Source organism: Citrus clementina, unplaced genomic scaffold (assembly GCF_000493195.1).
Source record: "Citrus clementina cultivar Clemenules unplaced genomic scaffold, Citrus_clementina_v1.0 scaffold_7, whole genome shotgun sequence".
Lineage (NCBI taxonomy): Eukaryota > Viridiplantae > Streptophyta > Magnoliopsida > Sapindales > Rutaceae > Citrus > Citrus x clementina.
The window spans coordinates 6,019,185-6,036,095 of record NW_006262075.1 but is presented as its reverse complement, the minus strand read 5'-3'; the positions used below and the strand labels follow the sequence as shown (position 1 = coordinate 6,036,095).

At 33.3% G+C, this 16,911-nt stretch overlaps 2 protein-coding genes across 2 annotated transcripts; both read left to right on the top strand.

Moving 5' to 3' along the window:
• The first annotated feature begins 6,801 nt into the window (after positions 1-6,801).
• On the top strand, positions 6,802-8,231 carry LOC112096774. Its single transcript, XM_024180448.1, has 3 exons — positions 6,802-6,964; positions 7,009-7,896; positions 8,044-8,231. The coding sequence occupies exons 1-3, from the start codon at positions 6,802-6,804 to the stop codon at positions 8,229-8,231; spliced, it is 1,239 nt and encodes a 412-aa protein (XP_024036216.1).
• A 4,935-nt stretch (positions 8,232-13,166) lies between these two features.
• Positions 13,167-15,956, top strand: LOC18037528 (G-type lectin S-receptor-like serine/threonine-protein kinase At5g35370). Its single transcript, XM_006426380.2, has one exon. The coding sequence runs from the start codon at positions 13,227-13,229 to the stop codon at positions 15,825-15,827; it is 2,601 nt and encodes an 866-aa protein (XP_006426443.2). The 5' UTR covers positions 13,167-13,226; the 3' UTR covers positions 15,828-15,956.
• The last annotated feature ends 955 nt before the right edge of the window (positions 15,957-16,911 follow it).

Sequence of the window (16,911 nt, the reverse complement as noted above, 5' to 3'; positions counted from 1 at the left end):
AATTTTAATTATATACTAACATTAAATCTTTAAAATTTTTAAAAAGATCAGATCAGAACAGAACTCTAATCGGCTCCGAATAGATTCTTACTGACGGCGAAGGAAGTGAACTTCTGTCGGTTCAGAATACAAAAAATATTAAAAAAAAAAAGAAGAATCAAAGCTCTTTAGCTATTTCACTTCTTTCTTTCAGATTAACCAAACAGAATACTTCGAAATAAAATAAAAGAAACCCAACAGTGTTCTGTTTTTGGGGATCGCAGGACCCACGAAATTGAAATCGTCACATGAACAAGCAATCAATGACGAGTCAGTCCACCAGCAATGCTACATACGTACAACAAAGAAATGAACATTGAACGCTATAGGATCCTTCAATTGCATTCAACAAATTAAATCAAAGTTACCGACATTAGTGTCCAAAAATTGGTTCCCGCCACGATTAACATATGTATATTTTTCCTGTAACCGCATTGAAATAATAAGCAGTCAAAGTAAAGGTCATATTAAAGAGAAATCTTACAGTGAAGAAGAAGAACAAAGTGTGTTAAGCGAAATGCATGGAGAGTTTTGTGGAGGCGAAAATAGAAACAGCTAGCTGTTCTTTGTTGATTTTTATTTTTATTTTTTTTCCCCTTGCGACGTAGAAAGTTCTCACGTTCTCTCTCTCTCCCCGCCTCTCTCTTTCGTCCCCTCGTTGTGGGATGCAAAACGAATTAATATAGAACCGATACAAATTCTCTATTTACATTCAGTCCTCATAATATCTGCTAATTACAATGTTCTCCGGCCACTTTGTTGCTAAAATTTCAAAATTACCCCTTCCAAAAAATAGCCTGGACCCTAGAGCCAGAGTTTAACCTTTTTTTCTTTTAATATTATTATACAGGACGTTACTATTATTACTTCAAATATTACAATTGATATTTATAATTAAATTATACAATTGAAACTTTCTCATAACGTTTTGTGAGTGAGAAACTGTCTCTATTCAATTTTTGATAATTGAGAAATGACTGAAACTAACCTCTATAATATTTTTATAGAAGCTTGAACATTTACTCTCAATATTACAAGTGTAAGAGCTCTACTACACTTGGCTGAGTTTAATGTTAGATCACTATGAGAGCAGCTATTCGATCTCCATAATAGTATTATAGGGAATTTTAATCTTTTCTTAATTATTAAATAATTGAGTAAACATGATCTTCTCCTTTATTAAATATAAGTGGAGTAGACATTCTTTAAATATTAGAAAGAGTAAAAAATTTAGATAATATTTCATAAGATTTAATGTAAATCAGTCTCAATAATAATTTAATTTATAAATATTAATAGTAGTTTTATATAATATGAGATATAATCTAATTATAATATCAACGTGAAAAAAAAGAAAAGGCATGAGGCCAAAAATTTTGGGCCTTCAGTAGCCCGATGCAGCATGATTGGTTGTTGACTTTGCAAATTGCAAGAAAGAAATTTGGCAGTCGAAAGAAATATCATACGACTTTAACTTAATCGATTCTTTTTGTATTTTGTTTCCTCATTTAGCTTAGCTATAACCTATAAGTCCCACTCGATGAGATTTTTTTTGCCATTTAAATACTATATAATTTCAATTTAGTAAATTTAAAATTTCCCTCGTCATAAAATTTTGAGATGTTTGACGTTATTGATTCTTTTTATAGTATTATATTTTTTTATCACACCAATGCCCAATTAAAAGAAATTGTTGGAAATTATTTGTGATCACACCAAAAATCTATATCTATATGTAAAGCACATTTACGAGCCATCTCCCCGTAGCCCTTGCGCAGACGTCAAAGGCCTTGCCTGCATTTTGCTTTAAAAATGCTCGTCTTAACACCGGGCGGCTCTGTCACTATTCGTATATGTCCTCACTGCTGAGAAATTATATTAACACTAACAGGAGTAAATAAATTGGAATAGTTAAAATGCGTGTTTAGTTATGTTGGGTGCTCTTGGAGCACTGCTTCTTTCTCATTCAGGGCTTGCCACATCCGGGGGCGGATTTACTATAGGACTAGTGGGGACTTAATTTAGTTTGTGTAAAATTCTCAATAAAATTTTCTCAAATCCCCACAAATTTATAGTCAAGCCCGCAATACATAGTTATATTTAAATTCTCACGCTCTAAATTTTTAAAGAGTTTGACTATTGGCACCCCTCCATAATTCTTTTAAAACCTTTCTTTTATTATAATTACATTTTAGGACAAATATTCTAATATATCTCACATCTATTTTATCTCAATTCAAACTCTCTATTTAAAAAAAAAAATCTTGTATTTTCTCTTCTATCACACTCACACATGTAATTTTTTTTCCTCAAATTCTCTATAAATTTTTCTTCAATTAATAAGATAATCTATTAATAATAAATAAAACACATTATGATAAAATTATCTGACTTTTTTTTAGGCTTATACTAAAACTTTTTACATCATAATCTTAGAGATAATTTATTTGATTCATTGATTTTATCACCGATAAAAATATTGTGAGGAGCGAAGTATAAAAAAAAGAAAATTAAAAGATTCACAAATTAATGTGTTTATTTAGAAATAAGGGTAATTTTGGCATTCGGTTTAGTATAATTAAAAAAGGGATTTTAAAAGAATTATAGAGGAATGCCAATAGTCTAACTCATTTTTAAATTCAAATAAAAAGAGATGAGCTTTGCAAACTAAAATCAAGCCCATAAATATTAATATTAATTTAATTTTTAAACGGCCCACAAACTCATTAATAATTTTTTTTATTAATCTTACCTTTTCTAATTCCACCACTAGTCTAAGACCCATAAAAAATACTTAAAGATCTTTTATTTTGGTTGTTTACATTGAATTTTTTTTTTAATAATATTGATAATGAAGTTATAATGCAATATATCAATATATGAAAACTTGTAAAGAATAATTGTAAATATATTTTGAAGTATTATAAATCTTTTAAATTTATATTTTTATTATTTTTAAAGTTTTTTATATTACCGTTAAATAAACCCCCAGTCAATCAATATGTTATCTCCGCTCTTAGCCACATGTATGCTTCATTTAATTATAATAATACGCCTACCACTGTGATAAACATTCAATGGAGAAAGAGCAGTAACTCCAAAGCATCAAAGATCTTCTGCTCATAGTATACTTAAAAGCAAACATTAAGAAAACTTTTGAAAACTTTACTTGTGGTCGCATTAAGAATCTTTTTCTTTATTTGATCATACGCATCATTACTGTATGCTGATGCCGATTCAAGTATAATGTGAGCAAGACCTTTGATATCCGCACCAGAGCTACCAGGACTTGACCTTAATTAATGTCTTCCCGCGTTGTTTTGCAAGTAAACCTCAATCAGATCATTACGTTCTCCTCATCCAGCCACCATTCCGGGTTGGTTTGGTGAAAGACATAACATCATCATTCAAGCAGACTCAGGAAAATCCAAAACGAATTTATGAAGCAAATATTGCATAAAATAGTCTACCAATAAAGTTATTACTTTCTATACAATTGTTGAATGCTATCAATATATGTGTAAGTTCACACCTACACTTACGAATGTAAGTTAATTAATTTACACTTAACTCTGGATTTTTGTTTGCTAAGCTAAAATCAAGGAAATTTTTAGAGAAATCAGAAAGACGTGCATAAAAGCTAAATGTCATTGTATAATCAATTATGTTGGATTTATGGTTATTTATGCATGCTTCAAACGAACATTGTTAAAGTCTGAAATTTTATTGATTTCAGTTTTTTTTTTAAATCCCGCTTGTTTGTATTTTTGTAACTTATATCTAGATTTCAAACATTTACATTTAAATAGAAAAAATAATTTTTTATGACTTTTATCCGAATAGAAAAAGTTCTAAATGGGGAGTAAATATTAAATTCAAAAAATATCTCTATTAAATATTCTTATTTTCTAAAACTATATAAGATCTAATACCTTTATTTGTCTTGATTTATAAGGACATAAATATCAAATAGCAATTATAAGATATGTTTTATGTTAAAAACAAATAAGATACCACTTATATTTATATATTTAAAAAAATATGTTATTCAAACATTTATATTTAAACATTCAAACTTCAGTCAAATTTAGACTTATTTAGATTTTCAAGGAAAAAAAAAACAAATGCTACCTATTAGTCGCATTGACTGCATGTTATTCATATGATATTATTAATTTGAATTAAATTTTAGATATTAAGTTATTTCTTAATTGAACAAATTAATTTTATTTAAAAAATTAGTCAATTACCAGCATGACATGTCCTCTATGTGCTGCAAGTATAAACGACATAACAAACAGATCATTTAAGGATGTCTGACATATCATCTACACGAAATATAAAATAAAATAAAAAAATTATTTCAAAGTTTTATAACAAAGTCTCCTAGGAGCTAACACCATACAAATATATATCACACAATTTCTGTAAATTTTCAAAATGTCATTTCTAGGATGAATTCACAATTGACGACTGATAAAAATTTTACCCCGGAGTGAACAATCTATGACATGTCATTAATATCATGAATATATAAGGTACATGTCATACACATTCCATTTAACGTAATGAAATGTCATCTCTTTTGATAAAATTGTAACTAACAGGTCATGCATCAAATATAAATATAAGTTTTATTTATTAATTTACAATAATACATAAGATAATTTTAAATAAGCAATTATTATTAAATTAATGGTGGTGCAATTGATTTTTTTTTTCTAGGTTAATTCAATTAATCAAGTTTAGTCATATACAAAAACAATACATAGGAAGACAGTGCAAAACAAAAGATTATTCCCTCGTATCTAATTAAATTCAACACAATAATCCAATCTACATACCAGACATCACCTAAAAATATATTACTTTGACTCATACAACGACTCTCATGCTCTTAGAAAACAAAGTATTCACAACAAAAAAAAAAAAAAAAAAAACTGATTTTTTGGGTTAAAAAATGAATATTTTATCTATAAAAACATATTGGCAGTTGTTTGTTGTGATGGATTAAATATAGATTTAAACCATACGTAATTAGTTATATTTTTTAAAAACTTTGAAGGATATTTCCCAAATTGTAAAGCCGTAAGCCGCAATCCATACTTGGAGGTTTCTTTGCTGGACTGGAATCCTCTAGACCTCAGAATCTGTTTCGTAATTAGGTAACTTCAATATGCATGTGTTTGTTCATTGTGAATTTCCTAATTAAGCTTGAGTTGTGTTTTGATCAGCAGCAAGATCATTTTCCCTCAAAACCTTTTCGTGGATAAGACATTTTCTTTGCAACAAGTATAAATACAATTACGTACGTAATTGTATTAATTAAGCTATAACTTAATTCTTTGCACTTTCACTGGTGATCGCAGGCAGTAGATAGCTAGCCCTAGCCTCATCATCAGCAGGAGCACCTCTTCCTTTGGTTTCGCTACCTTCAGCAACAATAATTAACCATTGTGACGTCAAACTAGTATTTCTATCCGTCAGCAATTGAACTTTCACAAGTATCACAATCATTCATGCCATCCTCGGCGGAGCGATCAGCAGACCAGCAAACTCCAGACTCGAAATATTTTAAAGCATCGGGGATTGATTGCATCCATATCTAGTCAACTCATAAACTTGGAACCAAATATTTTAAGACAGCTGTTCATAGTTTTATCTGAGGTCTCATATTTAAGCATCTTCTTTTATTTGATGTATGCTGATGCCAATGCACGTATGATGCGAGCTAGACTTTTGGCATCGGGGCCAGAGCTACCACGACTTGGCCTTGAAGTCTGGGGGAAGTAACGTCAATCAGAGCATTTTCTTCTTCTTTATCCACCGCCAATCGAGGCTGGTTTGACGAAAAATATAATATTTGAAGCAAAAACACCACCATTGATGCAATGTTTAGGTTCTCCATTTTTATTTTTTTCTAAGTTTTGGATCGTAATCAAATCAAATTAAATTACTAACTAAAATTGCTGAGTTTATTAACTTATTTATAAGAAGGTAATTAAAAGAACTTGTTCGAAAGAAAATTTCATATATTGGAAAACCTTTTAATGACATACTTAATTCGAACATAAGTGAATCTGGTTGTGTTAGCAAAAGTAAGGAAAAATCTAAGAAGAAATTTATGAAGACACGTTGCATAAAAAGTTAATAAAATTTTATGGCCTTGGTGACTGGTGAGATCATCTATTATCATATCATAAAGTTCAATACACACACACACACACAACAACAACAAAATATTCATTCATCCCATTAATTTTTAAGCGGTTTCATTAAGCTTCTTGATTTCATCATCCGCATCATTACTATTTATACGTTGATGATGTGGACAATGTTGAGATATAATTAGTAATCTAGTAAATTGAGCAAGAAGTTTGAAGGGTTATTTGGTTTGTTTTTCAACGTGAAGTAAAGGGTAGAATTGATGTTTGCAATGTGGCTTTGGAAATGTAAAGCATGATTAATGTAATCTCTAGAGTTGTCTATAATGCATATAAATATAGAACTCTGGTTGTATGAAAAGTAAGAGAGAAACGAAAAAATGAATTAAGCAATAAAGTTCCAGAAATTTCCAGCAAAATACTCTGTTCTTAAATAAAAATTTTTCTGCACTTCCACTTGCACCCAACAAATTTGGTATCAGAGCTTTTCCAAAACACCCTCAAAATGACATCAAATACCCTACCCACATTATTTTCATATGCTCCCAGTCAAGTTCCAATATTTGAAGGGGTACATTATGAATATTGGAGTAATCAAATGGAAACCTTTTTCCTCTCTCAAAATTTATGGGATGTTGTTGAAGATGGATATGCTGAACCACCAGAATCAGCAAGTTCTTCAGATTGGACTCCAGCACATCAACAGCAGTACAAAGAAAACATACAGAGAAATGCCACGGCACTTCGATATATCCAGCAAGGTGTTAGTAAGTCAATTTTCCCCAAAATATTTGGTGTCAAAAAGGCCAAAAATGCTTGGGAAATCCTAAAACAAGAATTTCAAGGTTCCGAAAAGGCCAAAAATGCTTGGGAAATCCTAAAACAAGAATTTCAAGGTTCCGAAAAGGCAGTGAAGGAGTTCAGGATTTTTGCAGTAGAGTTACTGAGATTGTGAACCAGATTAAAGGTTGCGGGGACTCCATTGAAGACGAGAAGGTGAATGAAAAGGTGCTGAGATGTCTTCCTCCAAAGTTTGATCATCTAGCAGCAGCCATTGAAGAATCAAGGGATTTGTCCAAGATGACTTTTTCAGATTTGTCAGGATCATTACCGTCTCATGAACAAAGAATCAATCGACCTTCAAGTCAGCCTACAGAGCAAGCTTTTCAGTCAAAGATTAATAATTCAGATCAAAATAAAAGCAGCAAGAAAGACCAGAAGAACGAAGGCTCGTCTCAAAGAAACGGACAGCGTGGCAAAGGGCAAAGAGAGCAGAACGACAACCGCAACAAGTGGAAAAATGACAGAGGGAATTCACAACAAAATTCAGATTCTCAGTGCATCATTTGTAATCGGTCTAATCATGAATCAAAAGATTGTCGTTATAAATGCACAAGGTGTCGCATTCCTAACCATTCTCAAAGGGATTCCTGGTATCAAAATAAGAAAGGAAAAAATGAGGCAAATTTTACAAAAGAAGGTGATGGAGATTACTTGTTTTATTCAAGTAAAGGTGCTGAACGTGAATCATATAATTTGTGGTACTTGGATAGCGGCTGCAGCAACCACATGACTGGAGAACGTGACATTTTCATCAGCCTTGACCAAAGTTTTAATTCGCAAGTGAAGCTTAGAGATGGAAAGATGCAGAAAGCTGTGGGAAAAGGCACTATTGCTGTCCATACAAAGAGAGGTAACAAAAAGCTCATTTCTGACGTTCTTTATGTTCCAAATTTAACTCAAAACCTCTTGAGTGTGGGGCAGCTAATTCAAAAGGGTTTTTCAATTTATTTTGATGATGAAAAATGCAAAATTATTGATAAAACTAATAATCACACAGTGGCCGTTGTTGAAATGTCAAAGAACAAAATTTTTCCTCTTGTTATGCCACTTGATGAGAATGTTGCTCTCAAAACAGAAAATTCAGATTTGTCAAATTTATGGCATCTCAGATATGGCCATTTAAACTATAAAGGGCTGAATTTGCTCAAGCAAAAGAACATGGTGATTGGCCTACCTGATGTTTGAAGATATGAAAAAGTTTGTGAGGGCTGTATATATGGAAAAATGCATAGACTTCCATTTCCTAAAAATTCATGGAGAGCCAAAGCTCCGTTGGAGTTGGTGCATGCTGATATTTGTGGTCCTACAAGGACTCTCTCTCTCAATAACAGGAGATATTTCATTTTTTTTGTTGATGACTATACAAGGATGATGTGGATTTATTTTTTGAATGAAAAATCAGAAGCTTTCTCAACTTTTCTTTAGTTTAAAGCTCTTGCAGAAAGGCAAAGTGGATGCAAAATGAAAACCTTGAGAACTGATCGTGGTGGTGAATTTATCTACACTCCATTCATGAATTATTGCAGGGATAATGGAATTCAAAGACAACTTACTGTCAGCTGAAGTCCGCAACAAAACGGAGTCGCAGAACGGAAGAACCGTACCATTATAGAGATGGCAAGAAGCATGTTAAAAGGCAAAGGCATTCCTAACAACTTATGGGTAGAAGCATGTCATACAGCTGTGTACATTCTCAACAGGTCTCCTACAAAAGCTGTTAGAGACAAAACTCCATTTGAAGCTTGGCACAACCGAAAGCCAACTGTTGATCACTTGAAGATTTTTGGGAGTATTGCTTATGCTCTTATTCCAACTCAAAACAGGGAGAAGTTTGATGAAAAAGGTGAAAAATATTTGTTTATTGGCTATAGTGATGAGTCTAATGGGTATCGGTTGTTGAATCCTACAACAAATAAGCTTGTTATCTCAAGAGATGTTGTATTTGATGAGGCATCAGCTTGGCAGTGGGAAAAAGATCAATCTCAAGCATCTAGCTTTTTTGAAGCTCCTGTATCTCCACCAAATTCTTCACAGCAAAATAATTTGGAACCAAATTCTCCAAATTCAGCAGCAGAAAATTCTTCGGATGATGAAAGCCCTCCAAGGAAGATAAAGTCAATGAGAGAAATTTATGAGTCATGTGAACTTGCTTTATTTTCTTGTGAGCCTCAAGACTTTGAGGAGGCCTCAAGAAATGAAGATTGGATCAAAGCAATGAACGAGGAAATGGCCACCATTGTGAAAAATAAAACTTGGGAGATGGTTAATTTGCCAAATGGAAAAGAAACAATTGGGCTGAAATGGATCTTCAAAATCAAGTACAATGAAGATGGTTCAGTTCAAAAATATAAGGCGTGGCTCGTTGCCAAAGGATACTCTCAGCTGCGTGGAGTTGATTTTACAGAAACGTTTGCTCCCGTAGCTCGAATGGAGACTATTCGAACTGTTCTTGCCTTGGCAGCCCAAATAGAATTAAATGTGTTTCAACTAGATGTAAAATCGGCATTTCTAAATGGTGAAATTGAAGAAGAGGTTTATGTTGAGCAGCCTAAAGGATATGAAGTGAAAGGTGAAGAAAACAAAGTTTATCGACTCCAAAAAGCCTTGTATGGCTTGAAGCAAGCCCCTCGAGCATGGAATAGCAGAATTGATAGATATTTCGTTAAAAATTGATTTGACAGAAGCTCAAGTGAACCTTCTTTTTATGTCAAAAAGGAAGGTACTGATTTCCTTATTGTTTGCCTTTATGTTGATGATCTAATTTATTGTGGCACTAATTTGAAAATGGTGGAAGAGTTTAAAAAAAGCATGCTAGATGAATTTGAGATGACTGACTTGGGCTTAATGAAGTATTTTCTTGGCATTCAAGTGAAGCAAGCCAGAGGAAAAATCTTCTTTTGTCAAGAAAAATATGTAGAAGATTTGTTGAAGAAATTCCACGTGTTCAAATGCAAACCAGCACCTACTCCTATGGGTTTGAATGAAAAATTGAAACATGATGAAAAAGAAGAAAAGGCTGACGCAAGAATCTATAGAAGCTTGGTTGGTTCGTTGATTTATCTAACCAACTCAAGACCTGACATTTTGCACTCAGTTAGTGTTCTTTCTAGATTTATGAATGATCCAAGGAAGTCCCATTATATTGCAGCAAATAGAATCTTAAGGTATCTTCAAGGAACAAAAAAGCAGGGGATCATGTATGAAAAAGAAGACAATTGCAAGCTTGTTGGTTTTACTGACAGTGACTGGGCTGGTTCCCTTGATGATAGAAAAAGCACAGCAGGTTATTTATTTTGTCTTGGTACAAATGTGATTTCATGGAGCTCAAGGAAGCAGAAGTCAGTAACTTTATCCTCAGCCGAGGCAAAGTACATTGCAGCAACTGAATCAGCTTGTGAAGCCGTTTGGCTTAGAAGAATTCTCAAGGATTTGCAGTTCAATCAAGATGCTGCAATAACAATTTATTGTGACAACATGTCAGCCATTGCTCTAACAAAGAACCCCGTATTTCATGCTAAATCTAAGCACATTGAGCTGTGTTATCACTACATCCGTGACTTAGTAAGCAAAGGAGAAGTTAATATGGAGTTTATCAGCACTAATGAGCAGCCAGCAGATTTTCTGACCAAAGCAATCATCATTGAGAAGTTTGAAAAATTCAAGAAGCAATTGAAGATTACTAATTAAGAGGGGGTGTTGAGATATAATTAGTAATCTAGTAAATTGAGCAAGAAGTTTGAAGGGTTATTTGGTTTGTTTTTCAACGTGAAGTAAAGGGTAGAATTGATGTTTGCAATGTGGCTTTGGAAATGTAAAGCATGATTAATGTAATCTCTAGAGTTGTCTATAATGCATATAAATATAGAACTCTGGTTGTATGAAAAGTAAGAGAGAAACGAAAAAATGAATTAAGCAATAAAGTTTCAAAAATTTCCAGCAAAATACTATGTTCTTAAATAAAAAATTTTATGCACTTCCGCTTGCACCAAACAGGCAAGACCTTTGAAATCGACACCAAAGCTATGAGGACTTAACCTTAAAAGTAATTATACACCCATTTGAGAGAGAAATTTTGCAATATATCTGAAATTTCATATCATAATTAATGTAGAATCACCGAGTAATTATAGTTAGACACATGGTAATTATGTTAAAAGATTTTAGAACACGAATTCTTTATTATCTTTTAATATTTTTAAAATTTAAACCAATATAAAAATCTTCTTTTTCACTAATGGAACATCAACGTGGACTGTTATATCGGTTTAATATTGGCAACACGGCAAAGCAATTGGTGCAGTTCGGTGAGAAAGCTGGGGATTGAAACAATAGAGTTCATTTTATTGGTTTTAGCAATAAATTCTCTTCATCCTGAAAAATATCTTATTCTTCTTCACTGGGTTTCAAAAATGGCAGCCCCAAGCGAAGATGAAGATTGGGAAGAGAGAAAAAGAACTAAATTTGAGATAAGGTAACGAAGAGATAGAGCAACATTAATGTTTTGTCTCTTGCTTTTTCGAAATTTCAAAATATTCAAAAATATTAAAGGATAATGAGAAGAGGGAAATTTAAAATTCATGTTCTAAATTTTTTTTTCAACATATATCGCACCACGTATCTAAATATAATTATTAATTAGTTGGTGTTTGCACATTAGATTATACATGAAACCTGAGATGCATTGTAAAATTTCTCCATTTGGGGATATGTGGTTTGGTGGTCAACCGCAAGTAACTTCTAGAATATCACAATTTTCTTCTCCTCCAACCAACTTCATAGATGATCAAAAACAAAATATTAGAAGTCAAAACATTATCAAAGATGTAAAATTATTTATGCTCTCCATTTTCTTTTTTTTCAAATTTGGACTACTAGGAAATTAAATTACAATACATATATATAACTATGTATATAAGAATGTACAGTTGAAGAGCTACTTAATTATATAATAGAAATAGTACTTTAATCATATATTTAATTGAGTCAATTAATGGAGTTTGATGCTCTGACTATGCTAGCAAGATGAAATGTTGTATACATGTGTTATGGAAGTGTTCACACTAACACTAAGGACTGTATGAGATAATTTATGAGTAACTAAAATTAACGGTTATGGTGGAGTTATTCCATCGAAAAGCATTGATGATAGCCGTTAGATTATAATAATAAATATAGATTTAATATTTATTTTTATGATTGTATGATCATTGTCAATGCTCTACCGTGTAACAGTTCTAACATACCTGGAGCATTAAAATTATATTAGGGAACTAAATGGTAAAGATATTGTCTGATAGGGATCAAAACACATTTTATCTTATTTATTTACATTTTTGAGGAAGGAAATTGAGTGGTTCAAATTCACTATCTACACTCTCTTTTTAATTAAAATTTTTATTACATAAATAATTTTTAATAAAGTTAATTAATTAATCTTTTCTTCACTTCATTTTTTCAATTTCACAAATTCTCATTAATTCATTCATATACATTATTTTAGCAACAAATAATTAATATCATTAACTAAGAATAACAAAACTCACGGTTTAAAAATGAACATCAACAAAATTTTATTAGTTCTGAAAGTTAATCAATATAAAATTAATTTTGACCATATACAAAAGTTAATGAAAATTAAATAAAAAATCTTATACATAGAAAGTCTGGAATATAAATCATAACATACTAATAAGAAAGGCTTAAAAAAATAAATTCAAAGAAATGTGAAATTGAGTATTTAACTTTTAGAATATGAGAATATAGAGAGAGAATAGAATTGCAAGGTAGAAAAAAAATTAATGAAGGATAATTTTCAGATTTTTAAATTTTTAATATTTAATAATAAATTTATTTTTAAAAAATAAATATAGAAAAAATTTTAATAAGCTCAAATACCACCGCCAGAGGAAATGATGTAAGTCTGTACACAACATTAAATGCAGCCAAACGTTGACCAAGCACAACATAACCATCAAATGCATCAATCAGCATCCACGCACAACCCTTTTCCCACTATCCATGTCGGCTCCGACACAATATTTCCAAGTCAACGCGTCTTTCTCAAACAGACAAACACACAAACAAGCGTCTTTCTGCCAAATATGGAAACAGTTTCAAGAAATCATTTCCTCAAGACGAAAACAATTCTCATCGCCATCATCTTCTCTTACTCTATATTACATGGGCTTCCTCACCATCACCACCTCATTCTTCTTCTTATTTTTACTCATTCTGTTTCCACTCACCTCTTCCGGCCCTCTGAGGACGGGCTCAATCTATCCAAATTTCACGGCTTCTCATTACCAATTCATTGACCAAGGAGGTGCTTTCTTGCAATCCACAAATGGAACTTTCAAGGTTTCTTTTACAAAACCCACATCAAACAACTCTCAGTATTACCTGTCAATCCTCCACTCACTTTCAAACTCAATCATCTGGACCGCTAACCGAAACAAACCCGTTTCAGATTCCTCTAAGCTGTCTCTGTCGGCTGACGGTCTCGCTATCAGTGATGATGATGATCGCTTTGTTTGGTCAACTCCCATGTTGGATTCCCCTGTTTCTTCCATGCAGCTTCAAGAATCTGGGAATCTTGTTTTACTTGACGCTCGGAACGTTTCGCTTTGGCAGAGTTTCGATTCCCCGACGGATGCAATTGTCACAGGACAGACGTTACGCGTCGGTAAATCATTGGCGGCTTCTGTATCTGAGAATGATTTGTCTGTTGGTGAATATAGCTTTGTTGTGACAGATGGTGATGGTGTTTTGCAGTGGAATCAAATGACTTATTGGAAGTTGTCAATGTATAGCTATGCTTTCAAGGACTCCGACGCTCCAGTGTCGTTTTTGTCTGTGAACAGGACTGGTTTGTATTTGTTGGCCAGCGATGGATCAAGGTTTGTGCTCAAGGTGAGCTTGGATGCAGCAGGTTTTAGGATTGCTAAACTGGAGCCTAGTGGAAGGCTTATTGTTAGCAAACTTGTGGGTGATAATTTGGTGCAAGAATTGGCTATCCCAGTTGAAAACTGTCGGATTCCTTTCTTTTGCAAAGAAATTGGATTGTGCTCTGGGGGTAGTTGTTCTTGTCCATCTGGCTTTCATGCTGAGCTAAATGGCGATTGCGTGCCAATTAATTCTTCGCTTTCTTTGCCGAATGGTTGCAGTGCTACGAATGCCAGCGGATTGAATTCTTCAATCACATATTTGAAACTAGGCAATGGCGTGGACTATTTTGCTAATGATTTTATTCAACCTGTGAAACGTGGTGTTGGATTATCGGATTGTCAAGATCTATGCTCGTGGAATTGTTCTTGCTTGGGAATTTTCCATGATGATTCTTCTGAATCTTGTTATTTCATTGAAAACCATCTAGGTACACTCATGTCCAGCTCTGACAACGAGCGAGTTCGTTTGGGCTACATTAAGGCTATGGTTTTGTCTTCCGACGGAAGCAAGAAGGCTGAAGATGAGAACGGCAGCAAATTCCCCGTTGCAGGTTTGGTACTAATACCCTCATCGCTGTTGGCTATTGCTATTGTTGTGGGATTTCTGTGGTGGAGAATAAATAGTAAGCGTGCTAGAGCTAAAGTAATAAAGCTAGGCAGTAGGAATTCATCCTCCGAAGAGCTTGAGTTAACCAGTATTGCAGGCTTACCAAGGAGGTTTAGTTATGAGGAGCTTGCAGCCGCCACTGATAATTTTAATACCCCAATTGGCAGTGGTGGCTTCGGCACTGTCTATAAAGGTATTTTACAGGACAAAAGTGTTGTGGCGGTGAAGAAGATTAATAGTTTTGGGATACAGGGGAAGAAGGAATTCTGTACCGAGATTACAATCATTGGAAACATTCACCATGTCAATCTTGTTAGATTGAAAGGATTTTGCGCACAAGGCAGGCAAAGGTTTTTGGTTTATGAATACATGAACAAAGGTTCTTTGGACAGAACGTTGTTCGGTAATGGTTCTGTTTTAGAATGGCGAGAGAGATTTGAAATTGCTCTTGGAACTGCAAGAGGACTTGCTTACTTGCACACCGGCTGCGATCACAAGATCATTCATTGTGATGTGAAGCCAGAGAACATTCTCTTGCACGACAAGTTGCAAGTGAAAATCTCAGATTTTGGGCTGTCAAAGCTGCTAACCCCTGAGCAGTCCAGTCTATTTACAACAATGAGGGGTACTAGAGGATATCTTGCTCCTGAGTGGCTAACTAGCTCCGCGATTTCGGACAAAACTGATGTGTACAGTTATGGAATGGTATTACTTGAAATTATAAGTGGAAGAAAGAATAGCTCACTTAAGATTCAAAGTCGAAGCACAGAAAAAGATAGCAGTGGTGATGGGAATGGCCCTTCTTCGTCTTCTTCACCAAGAGAATCCCAGAGGGTATATTTCCCTCTACTTGCACTGGAATTGCACGAGCAAAGAAGGTACTTGGAGCTGGCAGATTCGAGGATAGAGGGTCAAGTGTCAGACGAGGATGTTGAGAAGCTTGTGCGGATAGCCCTGTGTTGTGTGCAGGAAGAGCCAATGCTGAGACCAAGCATGGCTAATGTTGTTAGTATGCTGGAAGGTGGAATGCCTTTGGGTGAACCAAGGATTGAGTCATTGCGGTTTTTGCGGTTCTATGGCCAGAGATTCAATGAGGCATCAACAATTGAAGAGTCTAATGAGCTGAATCTTCAGTTTATCTTACAATCAGAAACTAACGGAACTAATACAACTGGTTCGTACAATTCCTTGTCTTACATCTCATCACAACAGGTTTCTGGTCCCAGATAGATCTTTTGGATCCCTGCTTCAGTGTATTCTTTTTCGGTAAATTAACATTTATGGCCTTGTATTTAGTAATAGCTTTGATAGATCCTTTTCAATTTCACGATAATGATGATAAAATAATGGGTTGTCCCCCCCCCCCACCCCCCCAAAAAAAAAAAAAAAAATTGCTGTCACGAAAGGCAACTCATAACAAACTTAAATGTAAGGTTTTTTTTTTTTTTTTTTTTGTGACTTATGACCCCAGACCTTGCATGATTAAAATTACAAACTTAAACGATCAATCTTAGAGCCCATGGAGACTCTTTCTTTACAGGTGCAGACTTGGGATGAAATTGGATTAATCATTTAACTTTGAAAAATGTACTTTTATTTTTCAAAAGAACATGATAACATAAGAAAAAAAAAATATAGACTTAAACTTGTTGACTAATGTAATCTAATTATTCATAAACATTATTATTCTTGTTATAAAAATAAGATATATTTTATTTTCATTTTTATTTTTATTTGTTGTTTCTATATTTAATATGGTATTTAAATTTTTGTATTTTATATTATTAAAAAATTCTAGAATGTATTATATCATGACAAAATACATAATTTTTTAAATAAGTAGAGATATACTTAATTGCATCCACATTGTAATCTGCCCATCTATTTAACGCAACCCAAGAGCCGAGACAATTGCTGATGTTGCATTAAAAGTTTGTTAAAAACAAGGCTGAAAAAATGAAAGTTATTAAATCTTAAAAACAAAATGAGAGAAAGAACAATTAAGTCTTGGTATACGTCCTTCTTCTTCAATGAGATTATGCTAGCAACAACTTTTTTTCTGCAATTCTTGAAAATCTTAAAAGAAACTAGAAGAACATTTTTTTTCAAAAAAAAAAACTTAATATGTATTTTCCTGGTTCCATTTTCGTGAAGACATTTTGTCAAACACCTTCTAAACAAAGCAAATATAAAGAGAGTCTCAATCCAACCACTCCGCCATTCGAGCAATCAGTTTCAATCTAATAATATAACATCCATACACACATCAAATTCCAAAATTACTGGATTTTCTATTTGTAATGGGTTGCTTTAA

Excerpts from the sequence above, each read along its gene's own strand:
- LOC18037528 (XM_006426380.2), top strand. The coding sequence starts at position 13,227 with ATGGGCTTCCTCACCATCACCACCTCATTCTTCTTCTTATTTTTACTC.
- LOC112096774 (XM_024180448.1), top strand. The coding sequence starts at position 6,802 with ATGGAAACCTTTTTCCTCTCTCAAAATTTATGGGATGTTGTTGAAGAT. Across the intron at positions 6,965-7,008 it reads ACTTCGATATATCCAGCAAG|GCCAAAAATGCTTGGGAAAT; the intron begins GTGTTAGTAAGT and ends GGTGTCAAAAAG. Across the intron at positions 7,897-8,043 it reads TGCTGTCCATACAAAGAGAG|TGGCCGTTGTTGAAATGTCA; the intron begins GTAACAAAAAGC and ends ATAATCACACAG.